Below are 25479 nucleotides of genomic sequence, written 5' to 3'. Positions count from 1 at the left end.
CTGCTGTTGATTGGCCACTTCCCAGAACTGAAGCAGGAAGCCTGGAAGTTGCTGCTATTCCTCCATACACCAGTTAAAGAGGGTAAACATTCCAGGGCTGAAGAGGACCCCACGGCCTTTTAGCTCCCTTTTTCCCTCTTCCTTTAAAAAAAAAAAAAAACCACTCAGGACTGGCCTCACTCTCCCCTTGTATCAGGGCCCATTCAAATTGCCCGCATTCTCCACCATGTTTAACAAGGCAGGGCTTTTCCACAGCATGTGAAGGAGTCACTGCTATGCCCATAGTCTCTCTTATGCGGTTTTATTGACCAAACTTAAGTCAAATCAACAAAAAAACAATTCCTCAACTCACCTGGGCTACAGCTCCCAGTCATTCCCCCCCTTTAGTTCTCAGGTTCCTTCTGCCTCCCCTCTCAGGCGACTCTGGCAGTCTTCCTACTCCTGTTTCCCTGCCTCCCCACCCAGGAGATTGGCAGCTCTAACTCTCCAGGGATTCATATTCCCAGGGAACAGGCAGTGACAGCCCTATGCTACTCTCTCTGCCCCTTTCCTGATTGGCAGTCAGCCTGACTCACTCAACTACTCCCTCACCAGGTCTCTCTAAGCCCAGGTGCCCTCTTTTGAAGCTCAACAGGGGTCAGCTGAACCAATGGTCACAGGTGCATTGGCCCTGCTCACTCTTAAAGAGCCAGTGACATCTTCCCATCTTGAAAACCATCCCAGGCACAAAATCTGCTCACCTACCCTTTACTGTAATGGTCATATTGAATAAGTGAATGACATCTTATTTGCCAGTCAAAATAAACTCATTCACTCTAAGGGCCTGATTTGTAGCCCAATGAAAAGACTCTCATTGACTCCAAACGGCACTGGAACAGGCTCTGATCCAGGACAGCACTAAAGCACATGCTTAAGTCCCAATGTGTTCAATAAAGTTAAACACATGCTTACAAGCTTTCCTGAAAAGGAATCCTTTCTTGAATTGGGGTGTAGTGAGAACAATTTTTCAGTATGTTCTTAATCTATGCTGTTTTATTGGTTAGTAATCCTGTGTCCGCTTTGATTTCTTGTAATGAAGGCTAGAATTGAGGGTCATATTGTGTAACTGACTATTAAGCAAACTCCTCATTGATTTCAATATGGCTTTTTGCTCAAAAACAGATGGCATGATACAGTCCCAGGTTTTTAAATTATAATTTCATTAGCCATTGCATGTTTGAGAAAAAATAAATTTCAATATCAAAATAAATTAAAAATTAAACAGAATTACTGAAATATGCAATGCACTGCATGAGTTCAGGATGATTTAATGCTCTATTGCTGTCTACTATGTTCTGCATAAACTGGATAGTCTATAATGGAGATTGACATTTCAGACTACATTATAACTTCAGAGAACAGTTTTGTCTAATGCATGATAAGTATAATGGGCTTATCAATGAAGCATAAATTCTATTTGCTGTTAGCTATATTCTGTGTACATGGATTTCCTGCTTCAGACAGATTATAAAATGTTAATATGCTCATGCACATGTAATTCTGACAAGTCATCTTTTATATCTGAGGCCTCTAATTAGCAGTATACCTTACTGTACAATACCTAACCACGCTCCAAGTGCACTTTCAAGCATGACTGAATACTGTATATAACCAGTGCCGGGTTAACCTTTCGTGGGCCCTGGCGCCAAACATATTTGTGGGCCCCCATGTAGACGTTGTGGGCTCCAAGTGTGGGCCTGGTGTGGCAGTGCCACTGGTGCCAGTGTATACCCGGTGCTGAATCTCAGAGACATTTTTCATTTTGATCCCACAGCTCTGCATGACTAGATTCATTGCCATACACAGCTCCCTCAGCCCCCAGTTTTTATCATTAAGCTGTATGTCCATGTGGGTTTACCAGTGTCCCCAGTGAACAGTAATTTCACAGTGATCAGGGGAAACTCCCCACAGATTTATCTCCTTCCTGAGACCTTCTATAGCCATGAATCATAGAATATCAGGGTTAGAAGGGTCCTCAGGAGGTCATCTAGTCCAACCCCCTGCTCAAAGCAGGACCAATCCCCAACTAAATCATCCCAGCCACGGCTTTGTCAAGCCTGACCTTAAAAACTTCTAGGGAAGGAGATTCCACCACCTCCCTAGGTAACGCATTCCAGTGCTTCACCACCCTCCCAGTGAAAAAGTTTTTCCTAATATCCAACCTAAACCTCCCCCACTGCAACTTGAGACCATTACTCCTTGTTCTGTCATCTGCTACCACTGAGAACAGTCTAGATCCATCTTCTTTGGAACCCCCTTTCAGGAAGTTGAAAGCAGCTATCAAATCCCCCCTCATTCTTCTCTTCTGCAGACTAAACAATCCCAGTTCCCTCAGCCTCTCCTTGTAAGTCATGTGTTCCAGTCCCCTAATCATTTTTGTTGCCCTCCACTGGATGTTTTCCAGTTTTTCCACATCCTTCTTGTAGTGTGGGGCCCAAAACTGGACACAGTACTCCAGATGAGACCTCACCAATGTCGAATAGAGGGGAACGATCACGTCCCTCGATCTGCAGGCAGTGCCCCTACTTATACATCCCAAAATGCCATCGGCCTTCTTGGCAACAAGGGCAAACTGTTGACTCATATCCAGCTTCTCGTCCACTGTAACCCCCAGGTCCTTTTCTGCAGAACTGCTGCCTAGCCATTCAGTCCCTAGTCTGTAGCGGTGCATGGGAGACTTCCGTCCTAAGTGCAGGACTCTGCACTTGTTCTTGTTGAACCTCATCAGATTTCTTTTGGCCCAATCCTCTAATCTGTCTAGGTCCCTCTGTATCCTATCCCTGCCCTTCAGCATATCTACCTCTCCTCCCAGTTTAGTGTCATCTGCAAACTTGCTGAGGGTGCAATTCACGCCATCCTTCAGATCATTAATGAAGATATTGAATAAAACCAGCCCGAGGACCAACCCTTGGGGTACTCCACTTGATACCAGCTGCCAACTAGACATGGAGCCATCGATCACTACCTGTTAAGCCTGACAATCTAGCCAGCTTTCTATCCACCTTATAGTCCATTCATCCAGCCCATACTTCTTTAACTTGCTGGCAAGAATACTGTGGGAGACCATGTCAAAAGTTTTGCTAAAGTCACGGAACAACACGTCCACTGCTTTCCCCTCATCCACAGAGCCAGTTATCTCATTATAGAAGACAATTAGATTAGTCAGGCATGACTTGCCCTTGGTGAATCCATGCTGACTGTTCCTGATCACTTTCCTCTCCTCTAAGTGCTTCATGTCTCCATTACTACCCTATGTCGCCAGTCACTGTATGTGGTTCTGGTCTCAGCTCAATAAAGTTTCACAGCCAACAGATACCTGATCAATTCTGACAAATCCCTCCCTCAGTGCCCATCCTACCATTTGAGCAAGCCACTTGCAAACACCATTTCCCCAAAGTGAGGACTTAGCCCCTAGAAACTGGAAGTCACCAGCCTTTCTCCATTTGCTTCCTTCTACATGCTAGTCTACTACCTGGTCACCACCATCTCTCCCCATGCTTGTTTCTCTTCTACTTTGGGCATGCTCTCTAGCCAGCTGGGGCTATTCTCCCCCTGCAAGCCTCATCTGCTTCCTCTTTCCCTGCTCCCCTTGATATTTCTTTCTTACAGGTGACCTCTGTTCCTTGAGGTTAACTCCAACTTCTTTATCCGCTCCTAGCTTAATGGCCTCCAGTAGTCACAGAGCCACCTGCAACTTCTCTGTCTACAGCCCTGGGGCCAATTGCCAGAGATCAGCCTTAGATAGCTGCAGCTGCTAGCAAGGGAGGGGTGGCAATTCCAAGGCTGAGCATGCTTGAACCTTGCAATGGCAGAACTAGGAGTTCTAAATCCTCAGTGCTGGCCCTGCAGACTCTGGAGTTAGGTGCTTCTCTTCTCTAGTCTAGGCCATGGCTTTAAGTACCTGAGAGTCCATCACCTGCAGCAGAGACCATCAATTCCCACACACCCCTCAGCTTGCACATAATCGTGCAGAAAGTGCAGCCTGAATGATTTTGGAGGCTGGGGTGCCAGGAGGTTCCCATCCCTGAGCAGCAGCTCTGCAACAAACTCAGATGGCCCCCCTCCGCTGTGGGACCAGGACCCTATGAAGACAGTGGAGTTACCCTATGTATAACCAGTTCTGTCCAAAGCCTTTTGGACAGAAGTAAGTGGGAGTCTTTTCATTGTCTTTAATGGGCTGTGTATAGAAGCAAAGGACCCCCATTCTATACTGCACTGGTTTACTAGTATAACAGGAAGGTCTCACATTACCTAGTGAATAAGCAACATCTCCTACAGCACTTTACTTTTTCTGAGAGGCCTCCTGTCCAATTACTAAATGTAAACCTGAAAATATCAGGTCACATGGTTACAAAAGCCAGGCACTTCTGAATTCAGCAGGAATTTTGGATGTACACAGAACACAGACAGGACTGGTTCCCACGTGGTTACAGAACTGCAGTCAAGTGGAACAATTTTCAGCTTGTGTAATTGGAGGATCTCTGATCCATATTGTAAGACTGTCCTACATAAATGAGGAAAAGTTGAGGTGCCCTTGTTATTCTTTTCTTCCACTCTTCATTTCTGTGGGGAATTTGTCAATGCAATATCACTGTCTTCTTTTTAAACAAACAAAACTAAAAAAAATGGCAATGGCTGTTGAAAATAGAAATTCCAGTCCTAGTTAGCACTGGGAAGACCCCAGCATTTGTTGCTCAATTTTATCCTACTTTTTCTACAGCAAATTACAGTGGATCAGTATATTTGATTTTGGAGAAATGAAGTAACAGCTGCCCAAATTAAGCTTGAGCACTCCTGAATTTTGAGGGTGTTTAAATCTGGAAGGCATGTGCAAGATTCCCTTTCTGAATATTGGATAAATCTGCAAAGGAAAAGTCAATTTCTGCTTCCATGGCTCAGAAGTGGAAATCTTCCTGAGTGCCTGGTACTGTACCTAAAGCTGCCCAGGTCCTCTAGTAGAGCCTCCCCTCACGTACTTTTCATTTTAACTTCTCCTGGTGGGGTCCACATACCTCCCGTGCTAGGCTTCAGATAGAGAGGTGCACTGTCCATTCATTCCACCCAGTTCCTTCTCTGGGGGCTGCCAGGCAAGGTCACACCACACACCCCTAATCCAGTCTGGGGAAGTCTTCTGAGGGTGATATCTGGGCCAAAGCCTTCTAGTCCTTGGGCATACTTGTTCTCCATTCACAGTGCCACCCCCTTCTAGCAGCCAGCTCTCCATTCACAGCAAGCTGCGGTGCATGGGGTCTCAGCTTCCCACCCGCTTTCCTGTTGATAGCTGCTAAGGGAATGCTGGAAAATGTAGTTCCTTCTCTGCTCCAGGGCTGGCTCTCTAGGCAGGGAGCTGGCCAAGGAACTATAGCTCCCTGGGCCCCTTGGGTTCTCAGCTCCCAGCTGGATCCCTGCTGCTCTGAGGCCCCGCTTCTTCAGCGCTGCGAGAGGAGAGGAGGCGAGTGTTATGAGGCCCCTTCTGAGCTTGGGCCCGGCGCTATGGAGCCATTGATGCCATGGTAAATCCGGTTCAGTTATAATAAAATGACCAAGGGAGGGAAGGAGGTTGTCAAGTCCACTTCCTTAATTTTAGATTTGAATTTTATGTTTTGAGTTAGTATTATCTTAGAACTTTAATAGGCATCTGTTTAAAGTGATAAAATCAGCTCTTAATTTTTAACATTGCTGGCATTAGAAAATACAAGAAAAGAAGTATTCAGTAATAAAACAGCACCAGATATTATAGAAGAAATAGTAGAAGATACACAAGTCATTGATAAATTAGATATACACACTGAGATGTTTAAGTGTGGGTGAGAGAAGGATGGGAGTCCTACAGAATTAATGATTTTCTCTCATTTCTCATTGCCAGGACAAAAATGTAAATAAAAAATGTCTGAGTTTCTTCATACCCTTTGCATTAAATGTGAGGAATTCATTAAAAATACTGAAACATGTTAATATATTTTCAAAAATAACCAGCCTATTCCAATCATTTGGTTTTATAAAACACATACAACATATCCTATCACAACAAGTTCCTGCCCCATTCCTCTGCAGGTGCAAGAGGCCCAAAACACAGCTGAACTTACTTACTTATTCAGTGGAACCCAACTGAATCTGCCACCTCTGTTTTTCTCTTCTCCCTTTTTCCCCTATTACCCTCTTTCACCTAGACTTTTTGTTCTGACAGCTGCAGACAGAAGCACCATGTTTGGTAGCAGAAGAGTTTACACCTTTATCCAGCTGCAGGGTGAATCTGAAGTGTTGACTGGACAATCTGAGTCCATTTCCCTCCCTGGCCAGTGTGACGTTGGCAGACCAGGTACCAGCTCATGCCAAACCCCCTTGGCCTCAACAGAACATTGGCCAATACATAGCTAGAAACATGTCTGGCTCACCTATGTGTTAATATTATTAAAACAGAGGTTAAGTTTATAAGAATGTGTTTAGTGTTTAGACTTTGTGAAATGCTTGTAGGATGCTGCATATAGTAATCTCACTTATAACATCTGTACCCCATATTATAAGGTTATACTGAGTGTTTGCATTGTAAACCTCTGTAACTGTGTAACTCACCAAACATGAAATGTAAAATGCTGGCTTCCTTTAAAAGGGCTTAGGTTCTGCCCACCAAGAAGGCCCATTGAAGCCAAATGAGCTATTATGAAGCAACAAAGACTTTGTTAATTGAATTTCTCCTCCCCGCCCTACCATGAAGAACTCATCCATCAGCTTGAACTCCTGGAGGAAGGGAATAAAAATCCCCAACAAAAAGAAACCGGATCTTTATGCTGCTGCTGAGGGGCAAATATTTTTAAGCATAAGCAAGGGATCCCCAATTGCTTAGCTGGGTTAGCCATGGAGGGCATACAGAGCTTGCATATTACAGCAGCTTCTATTACCTTTTGGAACCTAAGACTGTAATTCGTGTGTGTATGTTTACCTGTTTTAACCTTGTAAATAATTCTCATTTCTTTTTCTTAGTTAATAAATCTTTAGTTAATTTACTACAGGATACAAGCATTGTCTTTGTTGTAAGATCTAAATGCAATTGACTTGGGGTAAGTGACTGGTCCTTTTGGACTGGGAGTAACCTGAGTATTGTGATTTTTGGTGTAAGGGACCACCTGTCACAAAGGCAAGCTTATATTGGTAGCAGGATAGCTTGGGGTACCCAAGGGGACTGTCTGTAACTCCATGTTAAGGCTGTTACAGTGCTTCTGGAGTTCACACGTGATAAATGGTTGGTGAAATCTAAGCATAGAACTCATAACCAATTTGGACTATGTGCTCTGCTTCTTAACAGTCTGCCCTGAGGTTGGTGCGCACGCACTTGAGCTACTCCAGACGGCTTGACAGCCAGCTCCTTGTGCAAAGTGCCTCTATATCTGTTGCTGATGCCAATGTTCCTGTCAATAAGTCTGCCACTGAGAGGTGTATTACCAAGTAGCAAGTGAGAACACAGCTTATTAATGGTAGAAGGCCAAGAATTGCTCTTATTTATTCTTATTACTATTTACAGTGCAGTGCCTGTCCCCATGGTAGAATGCACAGGTAAAGGCAGACCCACCAAGCCCAAGCACCTTCAGGGAAACACTGCAAAAGGGCATTGCACTTCCCAGGAAGGCCTCCGGGAGATGGGTGTCATGCTTGGAGCTGCTCTTTTATTTCAATAGGTATGAGGCAACTAGGTGCTTTTGAAAATCCCGCTAGGTGCCTGAATACCTTAAAAATTCTAGCCCTAAGCCTCTTTTCAAGCCTTCTCTTCCTTAACTGGCAATCACAAGACTAGATTGTTTTGGATACACAGGCTGTTCAGCTTTAGCCTGATTAAATCAGTTTTCGCCATATTTTGGCTTATTGTAAATCTGATCATTCCAAACACCAATTGTTCAATCTTCAGTCAGAGTCAGACAAGTATCATTTATTCTACTTATTGATTACTGTAATTATCTTTTTCCCCATCTGTCTTGGGTGCCCTTACTCTAATACTTAGGGCTTGTCTACACTGGCACTCTACAGTGCTACAACTTTTTCGCTCAGAGGTGTGAAACAATACCCCCCCTGAGCACTGCAAGTTTCAGAGCTAGTGCCAGTGTAGACACAGTAGCTGTGTTCCCAGCGCTGGTGGCTATTCCCCTCGTGGGGGTGTTTTTTTGATAGCGCTGGGAGAGCTCTCTACGCTGCGACTAAACAGACATGTTAAAACACTGCTGTAGCCAGCGCTTTGAAGTTGCTAGTGAAGACATGCCCTTAGAGTGAAACCTGTAGCAAGGTTGTGCTGTTTGAATGTTAAGATACATTTTTTAAAAAAAATTATGAAGAGCTCAATCTTATCACTGGCAGTCAATGAGAATTTTTCTAGAATGCAACTATAAGGACTTTATAATTACAGTTTCAAATTTCTTTTAGTATTCCATGTAGACTCATATTAAAAAGTCAACAGCTGTTTTTAGACAAGATGCCCTATCGTTTAAAGAACAATGCAGAAAGCGCTATTTTTGCTTATCTAAAAAGTCCAACAGCCAAGTGAAAAGTGCATATATATCTGAAATGCTTCTTTAGAATTTCAGTCAAGATTATTAACAAACAATTAAGAAACTATAAATAAAAGTGAGAGTACATGAACCAGATCTTCAGCTGGTATAAAAGTGTAGCTCCATTGTGTTCTACCCCAGAAGTGACTTCATTGGTGCTATGATGATTTACACAAGCTGAGGATCTGGCCCAGTATCTGTAATTTAAGGGCAAAAAAACCTTTTTTTCCCTTGGGTAAAATAAGCATTACAAACCTAGGGAATTCAGAGTTAAGGTTAAACTTAAAGGTAAACAACGGACATGTACACAGTTAAAGCACCCACAGCTTTAATTCTTCTCTGTACCACCAGTCTCTACTTTTCCTTTCTTTCTTTCTTTCTTTCTTTTTTTTTTTTAACTTTAAATCTTACACAAATGCTGGCTCATGTGATGGATGCTTTGCCTTCTTCAGTGTGATATGGGTTATTTAGGATCAAGGACTTTCTTAAGGCTTTAAGAAGTTCTCAACTACATCTTTGTCTGTATGAAATTCTCTCCTCTCGTCCTCTTTGTAATCTTTTTATTAATCTTTTTTTCAAAATGTTTTTTTAGAAGTCTGCATTGCATGACTGAAGAAATCAGAAATGTTTTGAAGACACGATGGCCCTGATTCAGCAAAGCACTTAAGTATTTAAGTGGTTTGCTGAATTGGGACCTATACAGTACTTAATTTGTAATGAAAGAGGTGTCGGGGCTCCAGAAATTAGGTGCCAGGGCATAACCAATTTTTTTTACATTCATAACTGATGCAGCAAGCCCAGAGGTGCCAAGACTATGAACTGCCAAGCCTAGAGGTGCGGGGTCTCAGCCCTGGCGAGCCCTAGCATAAATTAAGCAATGGACTTATATTTGTACATCTTATACAGCAGGGGTCGGCAACCTATGGCACGCGTGCCAAAGACGACACACGAGCCAATATTTAATGGCACACTGCTGTCTACTGGGGACCCCAGCAGACAGCAGCGTGCCATTAAAAATCCTGCCTGGCCCGGCCCGCTCTTCTCCACTCCCTGCCCACCACTTTCTCCTTGCAGGGCAGGCAAGCTTCCCCCCGCCTCTTCCCCCAGCGTGCTGGGTTCCTGCCCCTCCTTCTCTCCCTCCCTGCAGCCGATCAGCTGACTGCCCTTGCTACAGAGCGGAGCGGGAGAGGGAAAAGTGGAGCCGCAGTGTGCTCTCTGCTCTGGGGACCTTGGGGAAGGGGGTGGAATCGGCATAAGCCCTCCAGCCCCCTGTAGTGAGCCGCTCAGGGCAGGGGGCTGGGAGGACCCCCATGACCCCAGCCCACACACTCAGCCCTCTGCCCTGACCCCTGCACCCCCCTCACACACACTCAGCCCTCTGCCCTGACCCCTGCACCCCCCTCACACACCTCCAGCCCTCTGCCCTGATCCCTGCACCTCCCCACAACCCCAGCCTCTTGCCCTGACCCCTGCACCCCCCTCACACACACTCAGCCCTCTGCCCTGAACCCTCCACATACCCCAGCCCTCTGCCCTCACCCTTGCACCCCCACACCCCAGCCTCCTACCCTGACCCCTGCACCCCCCCACCACCCCAGCCCTGACTCCGGCACCCGGGCATACCCAGCCCCCCCTGCCCTGACTCCACCCCACACACATACCCAGCTCCCCCCACACCCCATGCCCTGACTCTTGCACCCCCCAATCCCCATCCCCACCCTGAGCACCAAACGGGAGCTCCTGCACACACACACACCCCACATTCCCACCTGCACCCCTCGCACCAAATGGGAGCTGCCTAGGTAAGTGTTCCACACCCAAACCTCCTGCCCCAACCCTGAGCCCCCTCCTTCATTCTAGCTCCTGGCCAGACCCTGCACCCCAACCCCCAGCCTGCTCCTTCACTCCCAGCCCTGTGCTCAGCACACTCCCACCCTCATCTCAGTGCAGAGAGAGGAAGAGAATTGCTAGAACCAGGGAGAAGGTACCTAGTCTACGTGGACAGGGCCGAGACCCCAGACTGGCAGCAGGCTGAATGGGTCTGGCAGCCGGGACCCTGGCTGGCAGGAGCTGGCGGACGGAACCCCAGACTGGCAGCAGGCTGAGGTCCCGGCCACAAGCCCCGCTCAGCCCCCTGCTGGTCTGGTGTTCTGGCTGCTGACCCCTTGCCAGCTGGGGTCCCGGCTGCAGGCCCCACTCAGCCTGCTGCTGGCCTAGGTGAACGGAAGCCCAGGCCAGCAGCAGGCTGGCAGTGTAAAATCAGCATCTTAATTTAATTGTAAATGACGCTTCTTAAACATTTTGAAAACCTTGTTTACATACGACAATAGTTTAATTATATAATATAGAGACTTCTAGAGAGAGACCTTCTAAAAAATGTTAAAATGTATTATTGGCATGCAAAACCTTAAATTAAAGTGAATAAATGAAGATTCAGTACACTACTTCTAAAAGGTTGCTGACTCCTGTTGCACAGTATATCTGACATCATTTATTTCATGTAAGTGCTATATTGTCATTATCTGAGCCTACGAGGTTTCGTATATGTAAAGACACGGTGGTTAAAATTTTCAAAATCACTTACGTGACTTAGGACACTATATCATTTAGGAGGCTAAGTCACATGACTTTAGGTGGTTCTTAGGAGCTTAAATCACTTAAGCACTTTTGAAAATTTTGCCATATATTTGTATTAACTAATACTTGAAAAATTAGTGGATCATAGAAACTTAAGCTCCAGTTCAACAAACCATCTCTGTTCAACAAAGCACTTAAGCACATTTTAAGTGCTTTGATGACTAGCAACAGATTTATATACCTGCTTATGTGCTTTGTTGAACTGGAGCCTTAATGAAGAATGTTGAATAATTACCTTCTTTATGCTATTGGTCTAATAAGAAATGTGAAAAGTACATATTTTTCATTGGACACTGTATGGCTGTAAAGGAAGTTGGCACTTCTTCAAGAACCATATGATTAAGATTAAGGGATTTTAGTGTATGTGGTCCCAGATTAGTTTAAACTGATATGAAAAGATAAATTACGTCATTCATATTTTTTTCCGGGTGGATCGTCAAGGCACAGAGTTAAGGTTATTTTATCTCTATATTTGGCACTGGTATGACCACTGCTGGAATACTGTGTCCAGTTCTGGTGCCCACAATCCAAGGATGTTGATAAATTGGAAAGGGTTCAGAAAAAAGCCATGGGAATGATTAAAGGATTAAAAAGCCTGGGTTACAACGATAGACTCAAGGAGTTCCATCTATTTAGCTTAACAAAGAGAAGGTTAAGGGGTGACTTGATTGTAATCTACAAATACCTACATGGGGAACAAATATTTAATAATGGGCTCTTCAGTCTAGCAGAGAAAGGCATAACACGATCCAAAGGCTGGAAGTTGAAGTTAGACAAATTCAGACCGGAAGTAAGGTCTCAATTTTTAACAGTGAGAGTAATTAATCCTTGGAACGCTTTCCCAAGGATCATGGTGGATTCTCCATCACAGAAATTCTTAAAATCAAGACTGGATGTTTTTCTAAAAGACATGCTCTAGGAATAATTTTCAGGAAGTTCTGTGGCCCGTGTTACACATGGCATCCGACTAGATGATCAAAATTGACCCTTCTGGCCTTGGAATCTATGAAAGGCTGTATGAGTGTCTTAGCAGTGCATTTCTTTGCCTTCACATGTTTGGATCTCTTAAGATTAACTTTAACTTCTGAATTTCCTGGGTTCATAATGCTTGTTTCTGTGATAATTAAAACATTCTTATAATTTTTTCATCCTTAAATTATTGGTATGTACTGTTAAAAACCATATCAATTTAACCTAATATTCTGTCTGCGAATATTAATAATGGGCACTTGTAAAATGCCAAATATTTCATCCACAGATCTCAGTGCTTTACAAATCATTATTAACCCCATTTTACAGATAGGGAAACTGAGGTACAGAAAGGTTACGTGACTCGCCAAATTACACGAGTCAATCATAAATCTGGGAATTTAACCCAGGTCTTTTGACTTTCGGTGTGGTGTCCTATCTGCTTGATCACATAACCTCCCAGACCCATTCTGCAGGTGACCAGAGGTATCTAAAGAGAATCTTCAGAAGCAATGTACAGTACCTCTGCCTTTGATCTTGTCTTAAAAAAATCTCTTTCATATACTCCTTTCTCGCTGAAGACAGATGGACATAATAATGAATAAGCATTGGCTTCATCACCATAATTAGTTCTGTCACTGATGCGGCGAATACGAGGGGCAGGAATGTCTGAACGAATGGTTGGAACGCCGTATAATGGGTAACCTGTGGGGAAAAAAATCAATACATAATATAAAGAAATGAAAGAACTATGTTTGCAGCAGTAGCTCACACAGAAATAGCAGCTGTGTCATATAGTATTCCCCCAAATTAGGGAAGGGTGAACTACTTTGGATAAAATAAGAACTCACCTGAAATTCTGCCTGAAACTCAAGTCAAATCTTTTTTTATGAGGTTTTAAAAAAGAGATTTAATTTTCCTCCAACCCAGTTTTTACATGCTTCTACACTTCATAGTTTCAGCTTTAACCAGAAGCATAAGTGTTTAAATACTGTAAGGAAGGTTATTGTTGCTTTATTTCCAACCAAGCAAATTTTATTAGAAATATCATAAAAAAACTGTTTCTCCTGAGACTTCCAGTATAATTTCTAGACCAAAGAGTTTTGATTAACATCCAAACTTTTGGGTGCTTATCCAAAATGAACCTCCAAACCTTAATCTTAAGCATATGAATCAAATTTGGTTTGATACTGTTGGATAAATTAGATTTAGGTAGTGGACTATTCTATGTAATTAGCACATTTGCCAATACTTTCTAAAATTTTTTGTCTTCACTCGCATTTTGTCTTCACTAGCATTCACTGTACTTACAAGTTGCAGGGAGACCTCCTACAGTTGCATTGTACTGAGAAGAAGTTGTGCGATAATCAGCAAATACACGATCTGTTGGTCTTGTAAGAGTTTTTGGTGTCTTTTCTGAAGTTCCAGGTTCCTTTGGTACAAGATCTTCATCTTTCAACAGTGATCCATCATTTGTTTTTATTTCTGCATCTTCAGGTAGGAAAGGCTCAGAACCATCTGGCTTTTTCCCTATAAAATGTGAAGGTTATAAAATAGCCAAAATTATTAGATGCACACAACATAGTAAAAATATTTTAAGTAGTAAAAACAGTGACTTAAATCTACATTATTATTGATTAGAAAATATTTAATATATAGATTACACATTTTCAAATGGTTCTGAGAGATTTTTAATCTCTCCTGCTTTACGGGATACATTTGCATAGCAAAATAAACTCTTCAAAAAATAAAAAGCCCTACTGTTCTGACTGAGATTTGCACCTGATAGGCTCTAATATTAACCCAGCTTTAAAAAGTGCTTATGATAAAATCAGAATCCCTGGACTTTTACAATCTCCAGTGTATCACTTCAAGGAAAAATAAAAACAAAACTTTCTCCAAGGATTTCTCCAGGTTGGAGGGAGGAGGAGAAGGAGAGAGAGGGAGATTAAAATATAATCTTTGGTGCAACCCGCTTAAATAATAAAGTGCACATATGTGAAAAAGGGAAAAACAACAACCGTTACTTCTCATGTCTGACAGATTAAAATTAAGTTATTGTAATTTACCTTGATATAGCACAATGAGGCAGTGGTGGTCATGGAACTATTCTCTTCTATAGAGGTACTTATACTGTGTTCATCATCATAGTTTCTGAGCACCATCCAATAGAGCATTAAGCAACATGACTACACATTTCTCACATATTATTTGTTCTCTCATGCTGCGTATGGCTCCCTGATTCTTTGCTCCAGCACAGCTTAGAACAGTGGTTCTCAACCAGGGGTATGTGTACATATGGGGGTACACAGAGGTCTTTGGGGAGTACATCAACTCATCTAGATATTTTTTTACAACAGGCTACGTAAAAAGCACTAGCAAAGTCAGTACAAACTAAAATTTCATACAATGACTTGTTTATACTGCTCTATATACTATACACTGAAATGTAAGTACAGTATTTATATTCCCATTAATTTATTTTATAACTATATGGTGAAAATGAGCAATTTTTCAGTAATAGTGTGGCTGTGACACTGTTGTATTTTTATGTCTGATTTTGTAAACCAGTAGTTTTTAAGTGAGGTGAAACTTCCGGGTACACAAGATAAATCAGACTCCTGATAAGGGTACAGTAGTCTGGAAAGGCTGAGAGCCACAGGCTTAGAGCAATCTGAGGGCTGTACAGAACACAAGCCATATGAGGGCAGCTGAAGTGCATTGTATAGGACACTCTGACTGCTTCCACACCACCACTCTTTTTCTGTCCCTGTGTTGACCAGAGACATCAAAGTGGAAGATGATGAGCCATCTACACTGTACTATGCCAACTGGGGAACTCCCAAGTAGGCGCTTGTGGGAAGTCCCAGGTTTAAAATGGAGCCAGTGGCGCCATGGAGCCAGGCCCATGCTCAGAAGGGGCCCTGTTCTGCTCTGCTTACACTGTGCCCTGAGATCCCACCAGCCTGCTGGCTCTCCCCCACCCTGCCCACCAATTGCTCCTTTTGGCCTGCCGAGAACTCCTCTCCACCCCCTGGCCGGACTCCAGTGCATCTCTGGCTCTGGGCAGTCTCTGCTTCCCAACCCCTGTGGAGCCCCACCTGTCTCCCCAGAGCTGAGCCGCCTGGGGCTGGTGTAGAAGCCTGGCCAGTCTTTGTCAGTTTGGGGTGAGGTGGAACAGTGGTGGGGTAGGCTTGGCTGGGCTCCTCCAGGCAAGTGGGTCCTGAGGGAGCCCGGCCAGGGCAGGCCCTGGCCTGGCTGATCGTGCCACTCCTGAGGGGCTGGAGCGATTTCCCCACCCTGGGACCTGCCCTGGCTGCACTGCCGGCTCAGCCCGACAGACACAGTCACCTCCCAGTAAGGCCGGTGAGTGTGGCCAGGAGGCAGAGCGTGGGGGAGTGGGTCTCTGGGGGAGCCTGGGTGGGGGGATGCTGGGCTGTGAGGGGGTAGGGAAGATGTGTGTGTTGGAGCACTAGGGAGCGGGGAGGGTCTGTGTGAGGTGCTGGGCAGTTGTGGTGGGGCTGTGTGCAGGGGGGCGCTGTGCATTTGTGGAAGAGGTCTGGGGGGGCGCTGGGCATAGCGGGTCTGTGGTGCTCTGGCCATAGGGAGTTGCGGGGGTGTTCGTGTTGAAGGGGGGCTGTGTAGCACGATATGGGCCTGCCCCCGAGGGGAAGGGGCACGCTGGCAGCACAGGGCAGGGTGGGCCACTGTGCGTCTGACAACTGCCGGTTTGTAAATAGTGCCCTTGCACTGGGCTGGGCGGAGCAGGGCCTCCCCGGCTGTTCCCTCGCTCTGGGGACTGACCTCCCTGAGCCATGCTCCATTGCCTCTATAGGGGCCCACAAACGGTTAATCTGGCCCTGCTTGTGGGTAGTTTGTGCTCTTTTTAGTCTGCTTGGGTAATATAAAGGGAGCTGAATGGACCAGAGAATCTAATATCTAAAGGACACATTGCCAGCTATCATAATTTCAAAACATGAAATTGTAACAAGAGCTCACTGTTCAAATGGAAACATTACAGATGAATCCAGGTTTTTGCTAGCAAATGTAAACTTTTAACATTTTTCTTTAGCCATTTCCTTTTTGTTTTCCAATTTAACCCCCTTCCAAACTCTAGCAAATGGGGTTGGTAATTCCCAGTGGGGAATCCATTCATCCAGAACACAGATCAGAGGAGCCTCTTTGTAGCCATGCTCCACAATGTACTGGGGGCCTGGAAGCACTGTGTGGGCTTCCATATTCTACTCCTCCTGTGCAGTATGTGTTCTGTTTCAGTCAGGGCCTTTTCCAGTGGCTGAGGAACAGACAGGATTATCCCCAAGTGCTTTCTAGTACTAAATCACATACCTTTTGTAATTATGTTTTTTTCAAATTCTTCAACAGACATTTTGTCTTTCCAGTTAAGAAAGTTTACAAACTCCAGATAGTCAATCAGACCATCTTTATCCAAATCACAGTAATCAAATAAAGCATCCAGGAGTTCCTCATCTAGATCGATATTTAGCTGAAAACAAGACTTCCTCAGTTCTTCTTTGTCTATCCTCCCATCTCCGTTCTGTGACAAATAACACACAACAGTTATAATCACAAACACTGCATAAGGGGTGTTCAAACTATGGCCCATGGTCCGGAAACAGACAATAGGTCATAAATATGTAGCCAATCATATAATTTAAGAATATTCAAATTGAATCTTGGACTCATAGACATGTATGATTGGGGAGGGACCACAAGAGGTGATCAAGTTGAACCCCCTGTGCTGAGGTAGGACTGATAAAAACCTAGACCACCCAAGACAAGTGTTTGTCCAACCTGTTCTTATAAACCTCCAGTGATGGGGATTCCACAACCTCTCTTGGAAGCCTCTACCAGAACTTAACTACCCTCAAAGTTAGTTTTTCCTAATATCTAACTTAAATCTACCTTGCTGCAGATTAAGCCCATTACTTCTTGTCCTACCTTCAGTGGACTTGGAAAACAATCAATCACCATCCTCTTTATAACAGCCCTTAACATATTTGAAGACTGTCATCAGGTCCCCTCTCAGTCTTCTATTCCTCAGACTAAACATGACAAGTTTTTTTAACCTGTCTTTATAGGTCAGGCTTCCTAAGCCTTTTATCATTTTTGTTCTTTTCCTTTCAACTCTCTCCAGTTTATCTATATCATTCCCAAAGACAGAATCCAAAAATCCATAGCAGTTTGGTAATTCACAACCTGAATTCACATGCATCAATGAAATAACTTTTTACTTAGATAATAAGGTAACTTGAAATTAAGAGCTAATGTCAATGTAACAGTGTACTGTGACAAGATGACAGTCTAATAATAAATGCTAAGGCAAAGATAAGATTTGGCATGCACAAGTTTACACCGCAGCAGAGCCACCATAATATTTCCATTGCAGGGGAGCTAGCCCCTCCTGCCCCACCCTAGTTCTGCCGCCTGCACCACTCTACACATTTTGTTCAATTCTACAATATTATACAGCTCTCCTTCTGCACACACCCATTCACCAAACTACTCTGCCCCTCCCAACACTGTTAGTTGTGAATGGTTGTTGTAGCAGTTAGGTATGCTGGCAGATGGTAGTTTGGGAAAGTGGTTGCTGGAAGGCTAGTATCCTTAGCTGAGACAGAGTGTGACACATGGCTAGAAAGGGTTAAACATCCTGCAAAATAAATAACCTTCAAAATCAAAAGACATGTGGGGAGATAATGTTTGTGTTTTTACATATATATGAGTAGGGTCAACAATGTAACTAATGGTCCCCGTCTATGCTATGTTCTGATAGTTCAGAGATCAAAAGAACATCCTAGCATTTAAATGAATTTTAAACATGGGATATCTCTGTATTCATCTCTCTTTGAAATGTACTGTGAATCATGAAGGAACAAGCAAATTGCCTTATGTTAATTCGTAAGCTAAGTACTGATGATGGACCTCCTTCAAAGTCATCCTAATTACCTTTTGTTCCCTGAGGAACTCCAATTTGTCAAAGAGAACATAACATTGTATAAAAAGTTTTAGAGTAGCAGCCGTGTTAGTCTGTATCCGCAAAAAGAAATGGAGGACTTGTGGCACCTTAGAGACTAACAAATTCATTCATCGGAATGAAGTGAGCTGTAGCTCACGAAAGCTTATGCTCCAAATAAATTTGTTAGTCTCTAAGGTACCACAAGTCCTCCTTTTCTTTTTATTGTATAAAAGATCCCTTGGGTCCTGATTTTGTCATCTCAGATCTGCTTAAGGTTCATTGGGGGAAGTTTGAGTTGCAAGATTGAGGTCCCAGATATGCTGGTACTCCCTGAATATGATATTTGGACATTAGACTATAACCTGTGAACTATTTCTGAAAGAACTCATTGCAACTACAAAGCTCACCATCTCTATTATGAATATGAACCTCAATGAATTGAACACGTCTGTATGTATAATGATCTTTTAACCATATTCTCTCTCTCTTTTGTTTTTTAATAAATATTAGTTTAGTTAATAAGAATTGGCTGTAGCGTGTATTTGGGTATGATCTGAAATATTCAATAACCTTGGAGGTAATGTCTGATCCTTTGGGATTGGTAGAACCTTTTCTTTTATATGATGAAATAAGATTTTCAGGAATCTTCATCTTATTTGATATAGGTGCCTGGATGGAGGCCTGAGGCTGGATCACTTTAAGGGAACTGTGTTGTTTGGACTTCTGAGTAACAAGTGAGGTAATAAAGAAGCTGTTTTATGCTGGCTTTGTAAATCTAAGTATTGGAATATCCACCAGCTTTTGGGGGATTGTCTGCCCCATTCTTTGCAGTTCACCCTAGTTGAGTGATCTTAGCTGCCCCCCCTGGGACCCCGGTCACACAGAGTTATGGTTGTGGTGTGTGATTTGTGGTGTATGGTAGTTTTATTAATAGTAAGGTGTGGACCTGTGGGTGCAAGAGCAGAGAGTAGGTACTGTTAGGTGGCTTAACTTTTCGTTTCCTAACTCTTGTGGTTTTGTGTAAGGTATGTTATATGAGCAGCAACCTTAATTAATTAAGTTTGTATATATTCATTTTCTCTGTTTTTTTTTTTTTTTTCAAATCGAAAGTAGGGGTAGGTTAGGTACTTTGCTTGGGAGTGAGGGACACTGGGTGCTGGTAGAAGCATGGCTGATGCTGGTGAAGTGGAGGCAATGTTTCCCAGTGAATAAAGCACTGGACTGAGAAGTAGGAGACCTAGGTTTTATTCCTGGCGCTACCACTGGCCTGCTGCAACACCTTGGCAAGTCACTTTGCTGCTCTGTGCCTCTGTTTCTCCAACTTTGAAATAGGAATAATGATCCTTACCTCATTTGTAAAGTGCTTTGAAATCTACTGACAAAAAGTGATACAGGAATTATCATCCTTTTTAGATTTTCTGTATATAAAATCTTTGTCATTAGCTGCATGTGAAATATGTCAGCAGCTGCATATAAAACCTTCTCCATTGTAGAATAAAACCTGCCAAAAAAGTGTAGCTGTTGCCAGAGATGTGTCCTATGCAGAAGATATTATGTTAAAAATAGACAATTTTGCCAATGCATAAGATTTTATGTTAGCTGCCTGAAGTTCTTCTTTATGATGAATAATGACAAAAATTGTTGATCCTCAAAAATTATTTTAACTACCCATTGTATAAGATTTACTGAAAATTCAGCTTTATAGTATGTTTGTGTGTTATATAATATTATTTTAAAGATACATAACAACAAAAAAGTGAGATTTCCCCAGATAAATTACAGCGAGAGCCAATTTCAAACAGATTCTATTAAAAACGTCTGAAAAGAAACAAAAAAAATTACACAGAAAATGCAAAGGGCATAAAACTAATATGAAAGCTTCACACAGAAAGATCACCTACAAGTACAGAAAAACAGAAATGCATGCTCTATTTTAATTCTGTTTCAGAATGCAACCTCAACTTTAGAGTTGCAACCAACACTTCTGCAATAAAACCTACATACCATGCCACTATACCCTTGCGTATAGAGTGCATAGTAGAAAGGTTTGTCTCTCATGTTGTCCTATCATATTTTCAACTTATATTTAATTTTCATTACTATTCTATATACACTCATGGACACATCCATAACCTTGGAAAGTTAGTATGTATCACACACACATATTATGCACACAAATTATGTGTATGTAAATTTGTATTCTCTCAGAACACTGACCTTGTCGTAATGCCTGAATGCTTCTAGTAATGTGCCAAAATTGTGGTAGTTAGCTTTCTTCAAATTCTGTCGAATTGCAGTGAAGACAGCTCTCTCTCTGTCTTTACCACGGAGAAACTCACTCGGAACCTTATTGTGAAGAAGATCACCAACTCCTACAAAATAAATAAACTCCTGTTGAGTTACACATTTACAGTAAGCTAAATTTTTCAAAAATGGATTCTAATTTTGGGGGCCTCTTCTGATGTATGCTCAACTTGAGACTCCAAGGGCCTGATTTTCAGCGTTGCTGAGCACCCACAACTCTGTTTGATCCATCTAATTGCAAATGGGAAGACAGCTGGCCCTCAAGATGCTCTCCTTATTTACATGTGGTCCATGCCATGAAAAGGTTTGTATATTCCTGAGCTAGACTCTCACAACTCTATCTAGAACCTCCAAAAACTCCATAAAAAGAGATGAGCATTACATGCTCTGAAAGTTAATAAATTCAGGAGAAGTTGCACAAATTGCCAGTGTCAAGGGACATGTACTATGGATGCCCTATCTCTAGCCCATTCTGTTCCAAAAGGGCAAAAATATTTTTAAGAACTATGGAAAATTGAACACAGTATTCCAGATGAGGATGTACCATTAATTTTTATAATTGCATCATAATATTTTCTGTATTATTCTCCATCCCATTCCTTAGGCATCCTAGAATTTGTTTGCTTTCTTGACCACTGCTGAACATGGAGCACAGGTCTTCAATGAGCTGTCCACAGTGATACTCAAGTCATTTTCCTAAGTTGATAAAGAAATTTAGAATCCATTATTATGTATGAGTTGTTCAAATTCTCCCTCCAAATATCCATTACTTTCTATTTGCCAAGACTGAATTTCATTGGCCATGGTATTGCCCTGTAATTTAGCTTGTTTAGGTCCCTCTGAAGTTCCTCACAATACAAACACACTACAAACACTTATGCACTTGACTTCAGTGGACTACTCAAGGTAGTAAAGTTAAGCTTGTGATTAAGTGTTTGCAAAACTGGGGCCAATATTCTCTGTCCTTGACTATTTTAAATAATTGTGTGTTGTTTGAAAATGTTGCCACCTCAATGCTCCCCCCCTTTTCCAGATCTTTAATAAATATATTAAAACAACACCAGTTTTAGTATGGAATTTTGAAGCACCTTGCTGTTAACTTTTTGCCATGACAAAAATTGTTTTCTCTCTCTTAGCCAGTTTCTGATCCATGACAATACCTTGCCCCTCACACCATGACAACTTAGTTTCTTTTGAGGGACTTTGCCAAAGGCCTTTTGAAAATCCAAATAAATTATGTTAATCAGTTCTCCTTTTTTTCACTGTTTTATTAACATGTTCAAAGAATTCTAATACATTAGTGAGGCACTATTTTCCTTTGCAGAAGCTGCACAAAAGTATCATTTCAACCAATTACCAGGTACAGAAGTAAAGCTTATAGGTCTGTAAGCTGTTGAATAATCTTTAGCACCCCTTTAAATTACAATATGACATTTGCTACCCTCCACTTCTCCAGCAGAATAGCTGCTTTTAATGAGAGTGCATATTTTTGCTAGCAGCTTAGAAACTCATTCTTTATTTTCTTCAGCATTCTTAAATGTATACCATCTGGGGCTTGTTGCTTTTCAATTTACCTGTCTCATCCAGCACCTCTTCCTTTGACCCCTCAAATACTAATAATACCTCATTTTTATTACCAGAAAAAAAGCAGGTCCAAGGTAGGAATCTTCCCTACATCTTCTGGGGTGGAGACTGATGAACAGAAATCCATTATTTTTTAGTAATGTCTTATTTTTCTTAATTGCTTCCTTAATTGCTCCATGGGTGATCCAAAGGATAAAATGGTTATTTACATTCTCATAACAGTTGTTCTTCGAGATGTGTTGTTCATGTCCATTCCACATTAGGTGTGTGTGCGCCGCGTGCACGAGTGCCGGAAACTTTTTCCCTTAGCGGCTCCCGTCGGGCCAGCGGGGCCCCCCGAGTGGCGCCACTGCGCCATGCATATATACCCCCGCCGGCCCGACCCCCTCCAGTTCCTTCTTGCCGGCGACTCCGACAGAGGGGTAGGAGGGTGGATGGTGGAATGAATGTGAACAACACATCTCGAAGAACAACAGTTACGAGAAAGTAAGTAACCGTTTTTTCTTCAAGTGCTTGTTCACGTCCATTCCACATTAGGTGAATCACAAGCTTACCTCTGGAGGAGGGTAGAAGCCACGGAAGAACTGCTCAGAGGACTGCTCTGCCAACCGCCACGTCCTCTCTGGCTTGCTGGCTGACCACATAGTGGGTCGTGAAGGTGTGCACCGAGGACCAGGTGGCTGCTCTGCAGATCTCCTGGATCGGGACCTGTGCCAGGAATGCCATGGAAGTCGCTTGCGCCCTGGTCGAGTGGGCCGTGACTGCCGGGGCTGGAACACCTGCGAGCTCTTAGCACACTTGGATGCAGCTTGTAATCCAAGACGAAATCCGCTGCGCCGACACTGGGAGGCCTTTCATCCTCTCGGCTACAGCCACAAACAGCTGCGCGGATTTGCGAAAGGGCTTGGTGCGCTCCAGATAGAACGCCAGGACTTGACGCACATGCAGGGAGTGCAAGCTGCGGTGAGTTGGGTCTGTATGGGGTTTTGGGAAGAACACTGGCAGACAAATGTCCTGGCCCAAATGGAATTGGGAGACCACCTTAGGGAGGAACTTAGGGTGCGGCCGGAGCTGCACCTTGTCCTTGTGAAATACTGTATATGGTGGCTCAGAGGTGAGGGCCCTCAGTTCAGACACCCTTCTGGCCGAGGTAATGGCAACCAGAAATGCCACCCTCCAGGAAAGAGAGATCAGGAAGCAAGGGGCTTGAAAGGGGGTCCCATGAGTTTAGAGAGGACCGGGTTAAGGTTCCATGGAGGGACGGGGGGGCGGGAGTACGGAAACACCCTCTCTAACCCTTTAAGGAACCATCCCACCATTGGGTGGGAAAACACTGGGCCCCCCCAAGAACCCTGGATGGAAGGTGGAGATGGCAAACAGGTGTACTCTGAGTGAGGATGGAGCTAGCCCTTGCTGCTTGAGGTGCAGAAGGTACTCCAGGGTGGCCTGCACCAGGGCCTGGCACAGCTGCACCTGTTGGGGTTCACACCAACATGAGAACCTTTTCCACTTGGCCATATAGTTCGCCCTGGTAGAAGGCTTTCTACTGCCAAGCAGAATCTGCTGCACGGGAAGGGAGCACTGGCTTTCCAGGGCGTTTAGCTACAGAGCCTACACGCTGTCAGGTGCAGTGACTGTAGGTCGGGGGGGAGAAGCCGCCCACTGTACTGCGTAATGAAGTCCTGATGTAGGGGCAGGACTACTGGTGCCTCCACCGACAACTCTAGGAGCGATATGTACCAGTGCTGGCGGGCCCAGGCTGGGGCGATGAGGATCACTGCTGCCCTGTCCCTGCGCACCTTGAGTAGGACCTTGTGCACGAAGGAGAGCGGGGGGAAGGCATACATCAAGCCCCCTCTCCACGGGATTGCAAACGCATCCGCAAGTAAGCCCGGGCTGCGGCCCTGGAACGAGCAGAACCGCAGGCACTGGGTGTTGGCCCTGGTGGCAAACAGGTCTACCCAGGGAAACCCCCACCTGTGGAAGAGCGAAAGCATGACGTCCGCCTTGAGTGTCCACTCGTGCATGCGGTACGACCTGCTGAGGGAGTCCACCAGCTCATTTCGTACCCCCGGGAGATAGGACGCCTCAAGGTGAATTGCATGGGCTATGCAAAGGTCCCAGAGGAAGAAAGCCTCGCGACAGAGTGGTGAGGAACGAGCCCCACCCTGTTTGTTTATCTAAAACATGGCAGTAGTGTTGTCTGTCAGAACTGTCACGCTGTGACCTCTCAGAGTGGCATGAAAGATCTGGCAGGTGAAACAAACCGTCCTGAGCTCCTTCACATTGATATGGAGCGACCGCTCTACTCCGGACCACAACCCCTGTGTCATGAGGTCCCCCAGGTGAGCCCGCCATCCGTGGTCTGACGTGTCCATCACCAGCGTCAGGTCCGGTTGTGAGGCGGAAAAGGGGATGCCTTCGCAAACCACAGGCTGGGACTGCCACCACAGCAGGGAGTCCAAGCACGTCCCTGGGGGCTGCCACGACCAAGTCCAGGGGGTCCCTGCCTCGGTGGTACACCTGAGCGAGCCACACCTGCAGAGTCCTGAGTCTCAGTCTGGCATGCCTGACCACGTGCGTGCATGCTGCCATGTGGCCCAGCAGCCACAGGCAGCACCTGGCTGTTGTTGTTGGAAACTGGCACAGGGAGGCCACCGCTTGCTGGATCGCCCAGAATCGGGATACTGGAAGGTTTTCCCTGGCCTGCACCGCGTCCAGGACCGCCCCTATGAATTCCACTTTCTGCATGGGCAAGAGAGTGGACTTGGGGACATTGACCAGGAGTCCCAGCTTGCAGAACAATCTCAGGGCCACCTCCACATGGCCCCACACTTCCGCCTCGGATCGGCCCACCAGGAGCCAGTCGTCGAGGTACGGGTACACCCGGATTCTCTGTCTCCGTAAGAAGGCCGCCACCACTGCCATGCACTTCGTGAACACCCGTGGGGCTGCGGCTAGACTCAATGGGAGAACCGCAAACTGGTAGTGTTCTTGGCCCACAGTGAATCGTAGGAACCACCAATGGGCTGGGTGGATGGCGATATGAAAGTACACATCCTTCATGTCGAGGGCAGCATACCAGTCTCCCGGATCCAGGGAAGGGATGATGGTGCCCAGAGAGACCATGCGGAACTGGGTCTTGACCAGGAACTTGTTGAGCCCACGCAGGTCTAGGATGGGGCGAAGGCCCCCTTTGGCCTTGGGGATGAGGAATTACCAGGAGTAGAACCCCTTCCCCCTTAGGCTGTGCAGCACCGCCTCTACTGCCCCCACCTCTAGCAGCGAGCGGACTTCCTTCTCTAGGAGATGCTTGTGAGAGGGGTCCCTGAAGAGGGACAGGGAATGGAATTGGGAGGGGGGGAACTGCAGTGAGTACCCCTTTCGCACCTTGCGTAGGTCTGACATAATCGTGGACCACACACAGGAGAAACA

At 44.5% G+C, this 25479-nt stretch overlaps 1 protein-coding gene across 2 annotated transcripts in view; it reads right to left on the bottom strand.

Annotated features, from left to right (window-relative positions):
- Positions 1-25479, bottom strand: part of EFHB (EF-hand domain family member B) — a 45694-nt gene that overhangs the window by 5867 nt on the left and 14348 nt on the right. For both annotated transcript variants that reach the window (XM_073333521.1, XM_073333522.1), the window contains exons 9-12: positions 20374-20528; positions 16527-16734; positions 13491-13709; positions 12703-12884 (exon numbers count right to left, since the gene is read on the bottom strand). In XM_073333521.1, coding sequence (XP_073189622.1) covers positions 12703-12884; positions 13491-13709; positions 16527-16734; positions 20374-20528 — 764 coding nt within the window. The remainder of the gene's footprint in view (positions 1-12702; positions 12885-13490; positions 13710-16526; positions 16735-20373; positions 20529-25479) is intronic.

This window comes from Lepidochelys kempii, chromosome 2, assembly GCF_965140265.1.
Source record: "Lepidochelys kempii isolate rLepKem1 chromosome 2, rLepKem1.hap2, whole genome shotgun sequence".
Taxonomy (NCBI): domain Eukaryota; kingdom Metazoa; phylum Chordata; order Testudines; family Cheloniidae; genus Lepidochelys; species Lepidochelys kempii.
Note: the sequence above shows the minus strand (reverse complement) of the source record. Positions and strands in the feature narration are given on the sequence as shown.